The sequence below is a fragment of the Hyperolius riggenbachi genome, chromosome 6, assembly GCF_040937935.1.
Source record: "Hyperolius riggenbachi isolate aHypRig1 chromosome 6, aHypRig1.pri, whole genome shotgun sequence".
NCBI lineage: Eukaryota > Metazoa > Chordata > Amphibia > Anura > Hyperoliidae > Hyperolius > Hyperolius riggenbachi.
The window spans coordinates 110,789,887-110,805,044 of NC_090651.1; the positions used below are offsets into that span (position 1 = coordinate 110,789,887).

The 15,158-nt window shown below is 47.2% G+C and overlaps 1 protein-coding gene across 1 annotated transcript in view; it reads left to right on the plus strand.

Moving 5' to 3' along the window:
- Window positions 1–325: 325 nt before the first annotated feature.
- PLPPR4 (phospholipid phosphatase related 4) overlaps window positions 326–15,158 on the plus strand; it is a 255,398-nt gene continuing 240,565 nt past the window's right edge. The window contains exon 1 of the mRNA XM_068242593.1: window positions 326–666. Within this exon, the coding sequence (XP_068098694.1) occupies window positions 610–666 (57 nt within the window). The 5' untranslated portion in view covers window positions 326–609. The remainder of the gene's footprint in view (window positions 667–15,158) is intronic.

Sequence of the window (15,158 nt, forward strand, 5' to 3'; positions counted from 1 at the left end):
GATAAATCCTTCTATCCCAACAGTATAGTGTCCACAGCCCAGGTGTATTCCTCTTAGTCTTTGTCACCACCTGTATATGCACTTACAGTGCATTGACAAATGTATAATACTGTAATTTATTGGTAATATGTAGTAGAATTCATCAAACTAACATTAATCTTGGATTTCTTTGATTTTCCATTTTAGGGACCTATCCAAAATCAGCATACATGTTATATTTGTTGTTTAGGCAAATTGTGTGAATTTGATGCTGATAATTATGCTGTTAAGTCAGTTATAAAGAATTTTCCTTACAGTTATATCTCCTAGCAACCACCCAGGCAATGGCAGTTGCCACAAATACAGTACATGGGTGAATTTTTCTGGTGCTGGTTTAGAGAAGTGATCACTCCTCCTGATCCACAAGTCACAGATCCATGGGTAAAACTTTCACACCAGTATGCAGGGCTGATGCTACGATATGGAAAACCTGGGCAATTTCTTCAGGGCCCCAAACCAACTGCCAGGTCCCCCAGGTCTCCATCAACGTAACTTTTTCTCCATGGGTCCCCTACATGTTATTACATATTAACATGCTTCCGGTCAAAGACAAGATGCAACCAGCAGTGGATGAAGACCGGGAGCACGGAGCTGCAGACTGACAGAGACGTGTGCTTGCTGGGACAGGTGAGAAGCTAATCTGCAGGGGCCCAAAGGGAGCAACAGTTGAATTTAGGGAGGCAAGACAGCTATCTCAGGGGCCCGGGGGGAGGGGGAATTCGGCATTGGTCTGGAGATATGTGCCAAGTTAATTTTGCCCCATCATTTGATGGAGCCCCCCATTTTCACACCCCTTCCCTTGCCTCCCCCAGTACCCTTCTTGCCCTTGGGGCCAATCTCACAAGGGTCATAAGACAAGTGAGGCCATTATAATTTTCACACCCATAACAAGTGTAGCCACAAACACCTGATCTGAAGTATAGTCCCCGTGTCAGAGGTAGAGAAGGTTAGTAGTTGGGGCCCCCTCAGCTCTGGCCACCCCGTCCCCCCGCCCCACAGGAGCTGGTCCCTGCTGGTTCCGCCCCACTGTAGCTTCACCCAGCCTTGCCGGTACATAGAGACATTAAGGCTAGTGTACTTTGTATACAGTTACAAACAACTGCTACTGGGGAAGAGTTTATAAGCAACACCCAGCCAAGGTGAAAGTGCATTGTTCACCACATAGAAATTTGGTGTTTATCAAACACATTTATGTTGAGCTTTTACAGTAGATCCAAATTCCTACAAATAATCATTCATGGCAGAGTTTCAGATGTGCCTCATTTCCTAAAGAATATTCCTTCCAAATTCAGTCATCAGGGCTGGTTTTAGCAACAATGGGGCCCCAGGGCAAAATAAACCTGAGGGGGCCCCCAACAGATACCCCGGAACAAAAATCGGCATTAAGGGACCTTTTTTGCAGCTGGTATAGTCAGGGTGTGAAGTCCCAATCGGTCGGAGCTCCACATTCTGGCTATCCCAGCCTGCATGGGGAACAAGGGTTTAAAAAGTGTCAGGAGGGGGGACTCCACATAATTAAAAAAAAAAAAATTCCCACACTCTAAACATAAAAAAAATTGGGAAAATAGGAAAAAATGCCAGGGATTTTCATACAGCCATATTGCAGCTGTATAGCGATCCTTGGCCAAAGCGCTGCGGCTGCAGATGGACCCCCTGGAAACCCCATCAGGAAATGTATTGCTCTTTCTTTTGATACATGTAAAATTACACTACCGTTAGGTTTGCTACTAAAAGTGACATTTACCGCATTTAAAAGTATACTTTTTTCCTTCAAAACTTTAAAATCGATTTTCTCAAAAACTATGAGGTCTTTTTGAAAAATTATTTTTTCCTCTTATTCCCAATGATCTTCTTAATATATCCTGCAAATTTCGGGTTTCTAGCATTTAAAGGGACACTTAAGTAAAAAAAAAAATTTTGAGTTTCACTCACCTGGGGCTTCCAATAGCCCCCTGCAGCTGCCCGGTGCCCTCGCCGTCTCCCTCCGATCCTCCTGGCCCCGCCGGCTTCCTGTTTCGGTGACAGGAGCTGACAGGCTGGGGACACGAGTGATTCTTCGCGTTTCTGGCCACAATAGCGCCATCTATGCTGCTATAGCATATATCATATACCATATAGCAGCATAGAGGGTGCTAATGTGTCTGGGAACGCGAAGAATCACTCGTGTCCCCAGCCTGTCAGCTCCTGTCACCGAAACAGGAAGTGGCTGCCGGCGGGGCCAGGAGGATCAGAGGAAGACGGCGAGGGCACCGGACAGCTGCAGGGGGCTATTGGAAGCCCTAGGTGAGTAAAACTCATTTTTTTTGTTTGACTTAAGTGTCCCTTTAAGGTGTATTTGCTATTAACTGTTAAAGTTGGCGAGTTTTTAAATGTGTATTTTTTTTCCTTTGAAACTTTAAAATCGATTTTCTATAAAAACTATAAGGTCTTTTTGAAAAAAAATGTTCCTCTTGTAGCCACTGGGGGGCCCTACAGGCTCTGGGGCCCTGGGGCAATTGCCTTCTTTGCCTCTATGGTAGCGCCGGCCCTGTCAGTTATTTGCATCTTGGGAATAATGGCCAAGCTGCATTTTTTCAGGTATGTTGTTACTGTTTCTCCTATTTTTTTTTTTTTGTATAGCAGGGGCCTTCTCCTTTATCTTCTTTTCCTCAGTGGTTTCATTCATGTAAAAAGCTTTCATAGGAAATATCTTTCAAAAGCCATATCACGCCCGCATGTCTGACTGCCATCTGATGTCTCATTTGTTGTCACAGATTGTATTATGAATAATTATTTTTGGTCTTTTGTCTCTGCCATTATTATGGTCTCACTGACACATACTGCAACTTCTATAGCAATGCAGTCGTGTCAAGGAGCTGGACACAGTTTGCTTGACAGAACAGATGTGCGCGACAACAGGCAAACTCCAACAAACAGAGTAACCCTGTGAGTCATACATCATTAACTAATGAGCACAACTCACTGACCATGAGTGGAACCGTGGGAGGAGAACTGCTCAAAGCAATACGCAGTGGAAATCATGCTTATTATTCCAGCAGATACCGGTATTCTGAGCTCTACAAAGGCAAACTTGATGCAGGTTTCAGTCTCTCTCTCTTTCTATGTTTGCTGTTTTTGGGCTCTGTGCAGCAGCTGTTGAGCCTATTTTTTTTACAGCGCCAATGCAATATGTCTACTTTATGGCTCAGTCAGGGTTACTTTTGATTGTTTCTGTGACCAGATGCACTGAAAAGCCACAGTTGAAGCAACTGATAAAAATAGAAGAACATTAATTATCAATGGGATGGAATACATTGTCCAGCATGTGAACAATTAGATCTTGAAGGTCATTTGCTGGAAGCAGAACAAAATGGGGATATGTAATGCTGGGAATACACGGCTCAATTCTGAGCCATTTAGATGGCTCGATAGATAATTCCCGACATTTCCGATCTCCCGCCCGATCATTTCTGCACTCGATTCTGCATGGACAATGGGAAGAGATAAGAGAATCGAGCGGAAGATAAGAGAATCGTCTGCAGAATCTAGCACGGAAAACAATCGGGCGCGGAATCGAGCGGCAAAATTGAGCCGTGTATGCCCAGCATAAGGATGTCAGGCACTAGGGAATACAGGGAATACAGTCTACTAGAGATGGCCTGAACAGTTTGCCAGCGAACGGCTCCAGGCGAACTTCCGGGGTTCGTGATCGTGGAGAGACGCAAACTTTTCCAGAAGTTCGATTCGCCCCCATAGTGCATCATTAGGGTCAGCTTTGACCCTCTACATCACAGTCACCAGGCACATTGTAGCCAATCAGGCTACACTCCCTCCTGGAGCCACTCCCCCTTATAAAATGCAGGCACCGTCAGGCATTGGACTCACTTGTGTGCCTGCAGTAATTAGAGAAGGGAGAGCTGCTGTGCAGAGACCTATAGGGAAAGTTTAGTTAGGCTCTTGTAGGCTTCTTTGCTTGATCCTTGCTGATCCTTATTGCTAAGAAAGCACCCCTCAACAGCTCATTTGAGAGCTAATCTTGTTCTTGTGATCTTTTTTTTTTTTGTGTGTGTCCCACAGACCCTTGTGTTGCTTAGACAGCCTTAGTAATTCCTAATGTATGTGCCACTGCCAGGCCCAGCACATTCAGTGACTACCTGTGTGTGTGACAGGTGCACATTGTAATACCCATCACTGCATATACCTACCTGTTGTTCACTTCAGTGCACACACCTACCTACGTGAGCGCACGCAGTGTCACTGTGCCTGTCCGGTACCTGTCTGTGTGTGACAGGTGCACATTGTAATACCCATCACTGCCAGAGGCGTAGCTAGGGTTTTCAGCGCCCGGGGACAAAGACTATTAATGCACCCCCTAAGGTGAAGGGTCGTGACAAAATGTGGGCGTGGTTATGGGTGCTCCACATTTGGTCACGCCCCTTCAAATGTACATGGAGGTTAGCAGGCTCCTGCTCACCCACCCTCCCTTAGTATGTACCTTCCAGCATGTTCCAAGACAAATTCAGCAATCATGAGCCCCCCCCCCCCATCAAGACAAATTCCGCAATCATGAGCAAACATGAGGCCCCCAACATGACCAACTCAGCAATCATGAGGCCCCCAACAAGACAAATTTAGCAATCCTGAGGCCCCCAACAAGACAAATTCAGCAATCATCAGGCCCCTAACAAGACAAATTCAGCAATCATGAGGCCCCTAACAAGACAAATTCAGCGATCTTGAGGCCCCCAACAAATCATGAGGCCCCCAACAAGACAAATTCAGTAACCATGAGGCCCCCAACAAGACAAATTCAGCAGTCATGAGGCACATAAATAGACAGCATTTCACATAAATAGGCAGAATGCCCTCTTAATATGGTAGACACCTCTCACCTGGCAGCAGTTACCCAAAATACACTCAATCTGACAGCAGTGCTTCCCCAAAAATAGGTAGCCCCAGGTCTATAGGTGTCCCTAGAATAGGTGGCCAGCAGTATAGATGTCCCCAGAACAGGTAGCCAGGGGTAGAGATGTCCACAGAACAGGTAGCCAGGCGTATATGTGCCCAGTATATGTAGGCAGGGGTATGTGTCCCCAGTATATGTAGCCAGAGGTATGTGTGCCCAGTATATGTAGCCAGGGGTATATGTGCCCAGTATATATAGTCAGGGGTATATGTGCCCAGTATATATAGCCAGGGGTATATGTGCCCAGTATATGTAGCCAGGGGTATATGTGCCCAGTATATGTAGTCAGGGTTATATGTTCCCAGTATATGTAGCTAGGGGTATAATATGTGCCCAGTATATATAGTCAGGGGTATATGTGCCCAGTATATGTAGCCAGGGGTATATATGCCCAGTATATGTAGCCAGGGGTATATGTGCCCAGTATATGTAGCCAGGGGTATATATGCCCAGTATATGTAGCCAGGGGTATATATACCCAGTATATGTAGTTAGGGGTATATGTGCCCAGTATATGTAGGCAGGGGTATATGTGCCCAGAGTAGGTAGCCAGGGGTATATGTGCCCAGAGTAGGTAGCCAGGGGTATATGTGCCCAGAGTAGGTAGCCAGGGGTATATGCCCAGTATATGTAGTTAGGGGTATATGTGCCAAATATATGTAGGCAGGGGTATATGTGCCCAGAGTAGGTAGCCAGGGGTATATGTGCCCAGAGTAGGTAGCCAGGAGTATATGTGCCCAGAGTAGGTAGCCAGGGGTATATGCACAGTATATGTAGTTAGGGATATATGTGCCCAATATATGTAGACAGGGATATTTGTGCCCAGAGTAGGTAGCCAGGGGTATATGTGCCCAGAGTAGGTAGCCAGGGGTATATGCCCAGTATATGTAGTTAGGGGTATAGGTGCCCAGAGTAGGTAGCCAGGGGTATATGTGCCCAGAGTAGGTAGCCAGGGGTATATGTGCCCAGAGTAGGTAGCCAGGGGTATATGTGCCCAGAGTAGGTAGCCAGGGGTATATGCCCAGTATATGTAGGCAGGGGTATATGTGCCCAGTATATGTAGCCAGGGGTATATATGCCCAGTATATGTAGCCAGGGGTATATGTGCCCAGTATATATAGCCAGGGGTATATATGCCCAGTATATGTAGCCAGGGGTATATATACCCAGTATATGTAGTTAGGGGTATATGTGCCCAGTATATGTAGGCAGGGGTATATGTGCCCAGAGTAGGTAGCCAGGGGTATATGTGCCCAGAGTAGGTAGCCAGGGGTATATGCCCAGTATATGAAGTTAGGGGTATATGTGCCCAATATATGTAGGCAGGGGTATATGTGCCCAGAGTAGGTAGCCAGGGGTATATGTGCCCAGAGTAGGTAGCCAGGGGTATATGTGCCCAGAGTAGGTAGCCAGGGGTATATGTGCCCAGAGTAGGTAGCCAGGGGTATATGCACAGTATATGTAGTTAGGGGTATATGTGCCCAATATATGTAGCCAGGGGTATATGTGCCCAGAGTAGGTAGCCAGGGGTATATGTGCCCAGAGTAGGTAGCCAGGGGTATATGCCCAGTATATGTAGTTAGGGGTATATGTGCCCAGAGTAGGTAGCCAGGGGTATATGTGCCCAGAGTAGGTAGCCAGGGGTATATGTGCCCAGAGTAGGTAGCCAGGGGTATATGTGCCCAGAGTAGGTAGCCAGGGGTATATGCCCAGTATATGTAGTTAGGGGTATATGTGCCCAGAGTAGGTAGCCAGGGGTATATGTGCCCAGAGTAGGTGGCAGTGTCCGGTGCCATGTATCGCCACCTATGGACAGCCAGCCAACATGCCCTTCAACGTCAGCTGCTGAGACTACCATAGTGCCCACACCCCAGGGTGGCTCAGCGGTGTGGACATTTTTTTAATGTGTATGACAAAGGTCAGAGCAATGCCATATGTACTCTCTGCCACCACAAATTGAGCCATGGAAAGGCCAACACCCACGTAGGGACAACTGCCTTACGAAGGCACATGCAGAAAAGGCACAAACTGCAATGGGAAGATCACCTGAGGAAAAGCAGCACACAAAAGCAAAGCCATGATCCTTCTCCTCTTCCTCCTTCAGGTGCATCATCTTTATCTGCTTTCTCCCTTGCACCTTCACAATCACAGCCTCCCTCCTCCACTCCGCCTCTCACCTTGAGTGGTTCCTGCTCCTCTGCCCACAGCAGCAGCCAGGTGTACGTGAGGGAAATCTTTGAGCGGAAGAAGCCAATGTCTGCCAGTCACCCCCTTGCCCGGCGTCTGACAGCTGGCTTGGCGGAACTGTTAGCTCGCCAGCTGTTACCAAACCAGCTGGTGGACTCTGAGGCCTTCCGAAAATTTGTGGTCATTGGGAACCCGCTTTGGAAGATACCAGGCTGCAATTATTTCTCCAAAAAGGCAATACCCAAACTGTACCATGCAGTTGAGAGGCAAGTGGTGTCATCTCTGGCACACAGCGTTGGGTCAAGGGTCTATCTGACCACGGATGCCTGGTCTGCCAAGCACGGTCAGGGCAGGTACATTACTTACACAGCCCATTGGGTCACCATAGTGATCGCTGGCAAGCAGGGAGTATGTGGCTATGAAGCGGACCTAGTGACACCTCCACGGCTTGCAGGCAGGCCTGCTGCCACCTCCTCTCCCCACCTCCTCTCCTCCTGCTACATCCTCTTCGCTGTCGTCATCCTCCTCCTTGGCTGAGTGGCAGTTCAACTCTACTGGTGTTGCGATCTCCTCTCCAGCTACACAGACCCAGCTCCTTAGGGCCTATGCTGCATGCCAGGTATGAAGGTGTCACGCCATATTAGACATGTCTTGCCTCAAAGCGGAGAGTCACACTGGAGCAGCTCTCCTGGCTGCTCTGAACAAACAGGTGGATCAGTGGCTGACCCCACACCAACTGGAGATCGGCAATGTGGTGTGTGACAACGGCAGCAATCTCATTTCTGCTTTGAATTTGGGAAAGTTGACACATGTACCCTGCATGGCACATGTGCTGAATCTCGTAATTCAGAGATTTGTGTCTAAGTACCCAGACTTACAGGATGTCCTAAAGCAGTCCAGGAAGGTGTGTGGGCATTTCAGGCAGTCTTACACGGCCATGGCATGCTATGCCAATATACAGTGGAGAAACAACTTGCCGGTGAGACGCCTGATTTGTGATAGCCTGACTCACTGGAATTCGACCCTCCTGATGCTGGACCGCCTGCTACAACAGAAGAAAGCCGTCAAACAGTATCTGTACAACTATAGTCAAAGGACACAGTCTGGGGAGATGGGGATGTTCTGGCTGAAGTTAAAGTACTGGACACTGATGCAAAATGCCTGCAGGCTCATGCGGCCGTTTGAGGAGGTGACAAACCTGGTGAGTCGCAGTGAAGGCGCCATCAGCGACTTGATGCTGTATGCCTTCTTCCTGGAGCGTGCCGTGCATAGAGTGGTGGATCAAGCTCAGGAAATAAATATGGCAGCCTCCATATCAGTCTCCGTTCGGGTTCACTTTAAGCCCCAGCAAGATGAACTACCCTTGTTTGTGTTTAAAATATTATATTATTCATAAAATTAAAACACATGCAAGAGGATACCACATGCTTTTTTACGCATCATTTAATTTATTTATATTCCCTTATTAAGAAAGAAAGAAAGAAAGAAAGAAAGAAAGAAAGAAAGAAAGAAAGAAAGAAAGAAAGAAAGAAAGAAAGAAAGAAAGAAAGAATCCTTTCAGTAATTTAAATTGCTATCATCATTTAAATTGCATAAAAAAATAAAACATATTGTTTGTAAACATTATCAGCATTTTGGTAAAGTGATAACAAGTGCAAGGAGATGACATATGCTGTTTATATGTTTGTTTGTTTGTTTGATTTTTTATTCTTCCCTTAATTGAAAAAAAAAAAAAAGAAGAGGAAAAGATTAGCCTTCCAGTATTTTCAATAACTGCCCTCAATTACAAAAAAAATATTCTCATTGTTTGTAGATGTTGTCAGCTTTTAAGTAAAATGTCAACAAGTGCAGAGAGTAAATAGAAAACAGTATAAGCAATACAAACAGTTTAAAATAAGTATCAGGAAATGCTGCAGCTAGTTTACTATCAATATAAATACCATGTTGCATCTATACTGTGCACACCAGGGTTTACATATATCCTGTATCTTTAAAAGGGAGTAACAGAGACATTCAATTTACAACATATGATTTATTTTCATTTTTTTTTAAAGTTTGGCACCACTTGGATACCTGAAGAGTCAGACAACCTTTATAATACTTAAGTAAATAGGGCTGACTCCTGTATATTAATATAGCTGATAGATATGGGGAGAGAGAGTGTGCGAGTCAAAAGCAGCTCTTTGAAACCCAATGAATTGTTTGGCATTTTATATATAAATATTATTTTATTTATAACCCAATCACAAAATAATTTACTTATTTAACTTATTTAATTAATAACAATAATAACAACAAAAATGACAACAATAATAATAATGCTAATCCACGCTGTGGGATTTAAAGTACTTCTGTTCCTTTAAAGCTCTGACCTACATGCTTAAATAATGCAAAGAGGCCATCCAGGGACAGAGCCTGGAATCTGTGGAAGACGTCTGTAGTAGGAACATCTGGCTTCTGTAGTGCTGAAATGACCTTGCCCGTTTAACAGTGGAAGTGCAAGCAGCAGACAGTAATATGTCACTGAATGAGCAGCTGGCCCATATGGTATTTTAAATACTGAACTCTAATACTGAAAATGTTTGCAGCATGATTCCCTGATGCAATACTCTTATATAGTAACTGATCAATGATAATAAAAAATGCAACAAATGCCACAATTAATAAGCTATAATACAAGCAAATAGAATACAATGTCAACCTTTACCCACAGCCAGATTATTTTAAAGGGAACCTTAACTCTAGAAAAAATCAGTTTCACTTACCTGGGGCATCTGCCAGCCCCCTGCAGCCATCCTGTGCCCTCGCAGTCACTCACGGCTTCTCCAATCCCCCACCGCCAGCTAGTTTCGTTTTTGCCGACTCAGAGTCGGCGGGCTGCCATGCGTACCTTTGCGTGCATTCCTGCTAGTGCAGGGAACGATCGCGGACATTAACGCGTAGATTTTTATGCGTTACTGGTGCAATGCGTAAATGTTTACGCATTGCACCTTACGCGATAGCGTCCTGCACCAGCAGGAATATATGCAAAGGTACGCATGGCGGCCCGCCGACTCTGAGTTGGCAAAAACGAAACAAGCTGGTGGCGGGGGCCCGGAGGAGCAATGAGTGACTGCGAGGGCACAGGATGGCTGCAGGGGGCTGGCAGATGCTTTATTTTTTTGAGTTAAGGTTCCCTTTAAGCACTTTTTCACTTTTTATTAGCTGGTATTATCTTACATTAAATGAAGGGAGAAAAAGGCAAAGTAATAATAAAAAAAACAACTTAATTGATTAAAGTCAAAAACTTACCAAAATTATAATACTGTCATTCTCTGTGTAAAACGTGTGTATCAAAAAAGGGAGCCTGGAAAAAAGGGCGCGGGATATAGCCGAAATTATAAGTTGTAATGTAAAACAATATTTTTCGTTTATAGCTTATAAACGAAAATATAGTGCTAAATCGGTTCAATAAACGGAAATGAAACCCCAAAATACTGTCTATAACAACAAACGAATTCGGAAATTAAATGTCAAATAGCGTCTATAACAAAAAACGATATTTACACTTGTATTAAGCATAGTAATACAATGGTAGATTTTACAGGTATTTTACTGAAATTATACCTAACTGTAGGCTCTCCTTATCCCTATCCCTAAACCCCTAGACCCCCCCTCCCCTTTGTGTAAATATACATAATTTAATAAATTGTATATATTACAAATATTGTACTGTAACTATACCTATCCTTACTCTCACACAGAACCCTCCCTGTACCTATCCCTATCCCCTAGACCCCCCTGGTGGTGCCTAACCCTAACCACCCCCCTGGTGGTGTATATTGTACTGTAACTATACCTATCCCTACTCTCACACAGAACCCTCCCTGTACCCATCCCTAACCCCTAGACCCCCCTGGTGGTGCCTAACCCTAACCACCCCCCCTGGTGGTGCCTAACCTTAAGACCCCCCTGGTGGTGCCTAACCTTAACCACCCCCCTGGTGGTGCCTAGCCCTAACCACCCTCCCTGGTGGTGCCTAAGACCCCCCTGGTGGTGCCTAACCCTAACCACCCCCCTGGTGGTGTATGTTGTACTGTAACTATACCTATACCTACTCTCACACAGAACCCTCCCTGTACCTATCCCTAAGCCCTAGACCCCCCTGGTGGTGCCAAACCCTAACCACCCCACCGGTGGTGCCTAACCCTAAGACCCCCCTGGTGGTGCCTAACCCTAACCACCCCCCTGGTGGTGCCTAACCCTAACCACCCCCCCGGTGGTCCCTAACCACCCCCCTGGTGGTGCCTAACCCTAACCACACCCCCCTGGTGGTGCCTAACCTTAACCACCCCCCTGGTGGTGCCTAACCCTAAGACCCCCCCTGGTGGTACCTAACCCTAAGATCCCCCTGGTGGTGCCTAACCCTAAGACCCCCCTGGTGGTGCCTAATCCTAAAACCTCCCTGGTGGTGCCTAACCCTAAATCTGCTCAATCACAAGAAAATGTATGCGTGCTCTACACCAAGCTTAACCCTTTCAAGTCTAGCTGTGCAAATCTGGCTAAAATGGCTTACCATGAGACATGCTCACGCAGAAATGCATCTGCTTTCGCATGCCAAACTTTGCAGGGTCAAAAACCAATACAGCGAAGCGGTTGCCCTGCGGGAATTAGTTCATGCTATACAGCACTATCCAGGAGCGCCTCGGGGAGGCTTCCCATTGCCCCCATACAACCGGGGGGGCTGCGGGGCCCCAGGCTCTCTCACTGCCTAGGGACCACAACGACACCCCGGAGGTGGAGGCTGGGTAGCGCAGACGACCCCCCCAAGCGTGGCCGCCGCCGGGGGGGGGCCATCCGCACCCATCTCCCAAAAATTTAAAAACAGACACTTACCTGAACGTCCATTGTGTTCTGCTGCTGCGCATCGACTCGGGGCACTGCATGGGAAAGGAGTGACGCATGGGTCACCCCGAGCTGTGGGGCTCAGGGCTGGCTCACACACATCACTCCAGAAGGGGGGGGAGGACAGGCACAGACAGCCCACTCATAGAGCAAACCATCCACCACCTGCCTCCAAAGGACAGAATGCAAATATGCTCAATCACAAGAAAATGTATGCGTGCTCTACACCAAGCTTAACCCTTTCAAGTCTAGCTGTGCAAATCTGGCTAAAATGGCTTACCATGAGACATGCTCACGCAGAAATGCATCTGCTTTCGCATGCCAAACTTTGCAGGGTCAAAAACCAATACCGCGAAGCGGTTGCCCTGCGGGAATTAGTTCATGCTATACAGCACTATCCAGGAGTGCCTCGGGGAGGCTTCCCATTGCCCCCATACAACCGGGGGGGCTGCGGGGCCCCAGGCTCTCTCACTGCCTAGGGACCACAGCGACACCCCGGAGGTGGAGGCTGGGTAGCGCAGACGACCCCCCCCCCAAGGCGTGGCCGGCGCCGGGGGGGGCCATCCGCACCCATCTCCCACAAATTTAAAAACAGGCACTTACCTGAACGTCCATTGCGTTCTGCTGCTGTGCATCGACTCGGGGCACTGCATGGGAAAGGAGTGATGCATGGGTCACCCCGAGCTGTGGGGCTCAGGGCTGGCTCACACACATCACTCCAGAAGGGGGGGGAGGACAGGCACAGACAGCCCACTCATAGAGCAAACCATCCACCACCTGCCTCCAAAGGACAGAATGCAAATATGCTCAATCACAAGAAAATGTATGCGTGCTCTACACCAAGCTTAACCCTTTCAAGTCTAGCTGTGCAAATCTGGCTAAAATGGCTTACCATGAGACATGCTCACGCAGAAATGCATCTGCTTTCGCATGCCAAACTTTGCAGGGTCAAAAACCAATACCGCGAAGCGGTTGCCCTGCGGGAATTAGTTCATGCTATACAGCACTATCCAGGAGTGCCTTGGGGAGGCTTCCCATTGCCCCCATACAACCGGGGGGGCTGCGGGGCCCCAGGCTCTCTCACTGCCTAGGGACCACAGCGACACCCCGGAGATGGAGGCTGGGTAGCGCAGACGACCCCCCCAAGCGTGGCCGGCGCCGGGGGGGGGGCCATCCGCACCCATCTCCCAAAAATTTTAAAACAGGCACTTACCTGAATGTCCATTGCGTTCTGCTGCTGCGCATCGACTCGGGGCACTGCATGGGAAAGGAGTGACGCATGGGTCACCCCAAGCTGTGGGGCTCAGGGCTGGCTCACACACATCACTCCAGAAGGGGGGGGAGGACAGGCACAGACAGCCCACTCATAGAGCAAACCATCCACCACCTGCCTCCAAAGGACAGAATGCAAATATGCTCAATCACAAGAAAATGTATGCGTGCTCTACACCAAGCTTAACCCTTTCAAGTCTAGCTGTGCAAATCTGGCTAAAATGGCTTACCATGAGACATGCTCACGCATAAATGCATCTGCTTTCGCATGCCAAACTTTGCAGGGTCAAAAACCAATACCGCGAAGCGGTTGCCCTGTGGGAATTAGTTCATGCTATACAGCACTATCCAGGAGCGCCTCGGGGAGGCTTCCCATTGCCCCCATACAACCGGGGGGGCTGCGGGGCCCCAGGCTCTCTCACTGCCTAGGGACCACAACGACACCCCGGAGGTGGAGGCTGGGTAGCGCAGACGACCCCCCCTAAATCTCCCCTGGTGGTGCCTAACCCTAACCACCCCCTAGTTGTGCCTAACCCTAACCATCCCCCTGCTCGTGCCTAACCCTAACCTTCCCCACTGCACAAACACCCTTACACACATATAAACAATAATATATTTAATCTTTAAAATACTTCACTATAAATAAAATGAATAGAATAATTTATATATTTGGAATAGAATAAATAGCGTTAAAATCACGTACACATTAATAATATTATAAATAGAAAAAGATATATATATATATATATATATATATATATATATATATATATATATATATATATATAATAGAATAGAATAGATAGCCTTACAATTAGTGTTGGGCGAACACCTAGATGTTCGGGTTCGGGCCGAACATGCCGAACATGGCCCCATCTTTGGAATCCAAGTCTAACAATATGTCTTCTACCTGCATGAGACATTTCGTGAAATTCAGACGTTGCTAACGGCCATGGCTGAGATTTATGTACGTCACCATCACTACCATTGAAATAGCCCAAATAAACAGGTTTTTGTGACCCTAGGCTATGACCTCTTCGGCCTAGGACTGCATTGAACGCGACCCACGCATTGTGCGCATTCTGGACAACACCAATTACTGGGTTTATACCCTTCTGGATCCATGGTACAAACACAATGTTCCAAAACTGCTTGAAGAAAGAGTCCGACAGGTCAAAATGGAAGAATACCAGCAGGCCCTTGTGGAGACTTTAAAGAGGAGATTGACATCCTCCCCCTCCTCTAGCCAGTTGTTCACCGACAGACTGACTTCCGCAAACCCAGGACGACCAGGAGGGCAGCAAACAACACAAGCCGCAGCTAGTGCCCAAAAGGGAATGGTATCGGCAGTGTCCTTGGAGTGGGAAAATTTTCTGACACCCATGCAGCAGCACACAGAACAGCAAGCGTGCAGATCCACCTCCAACACCGATCGCCTGGAGAAGATGGTCAAGGACTTTATGTCAGATGGCATAGCTGTGTTGAACAATCCATCTGCACCCTTCAACTATTGGGTATCGAAGCTAGACACCTGGCACAAACTGGCAATGTACGCAATAGAGGTTCTGGCTTGCCCGGCAGCCAGCGTTATGTCGGAACGCTGTTTCAGTGCTGCCGGAGGCATTGTCACAGATCGGCGTATCCGCCTCTCCACAGAAAATGCAGACCGTCTGACTCAAATTAAAATGAATCAATCCTGGATTGGAAACGACTACGCAACACTCCCGGACCCCAACCAAGTAACATGAACAATGAACATCTGTGATGGGTTAGCGTTTCCGGTCCCTGTTTATTGAACCTCTCATCTGTATTACATTTATGACTGCATGGC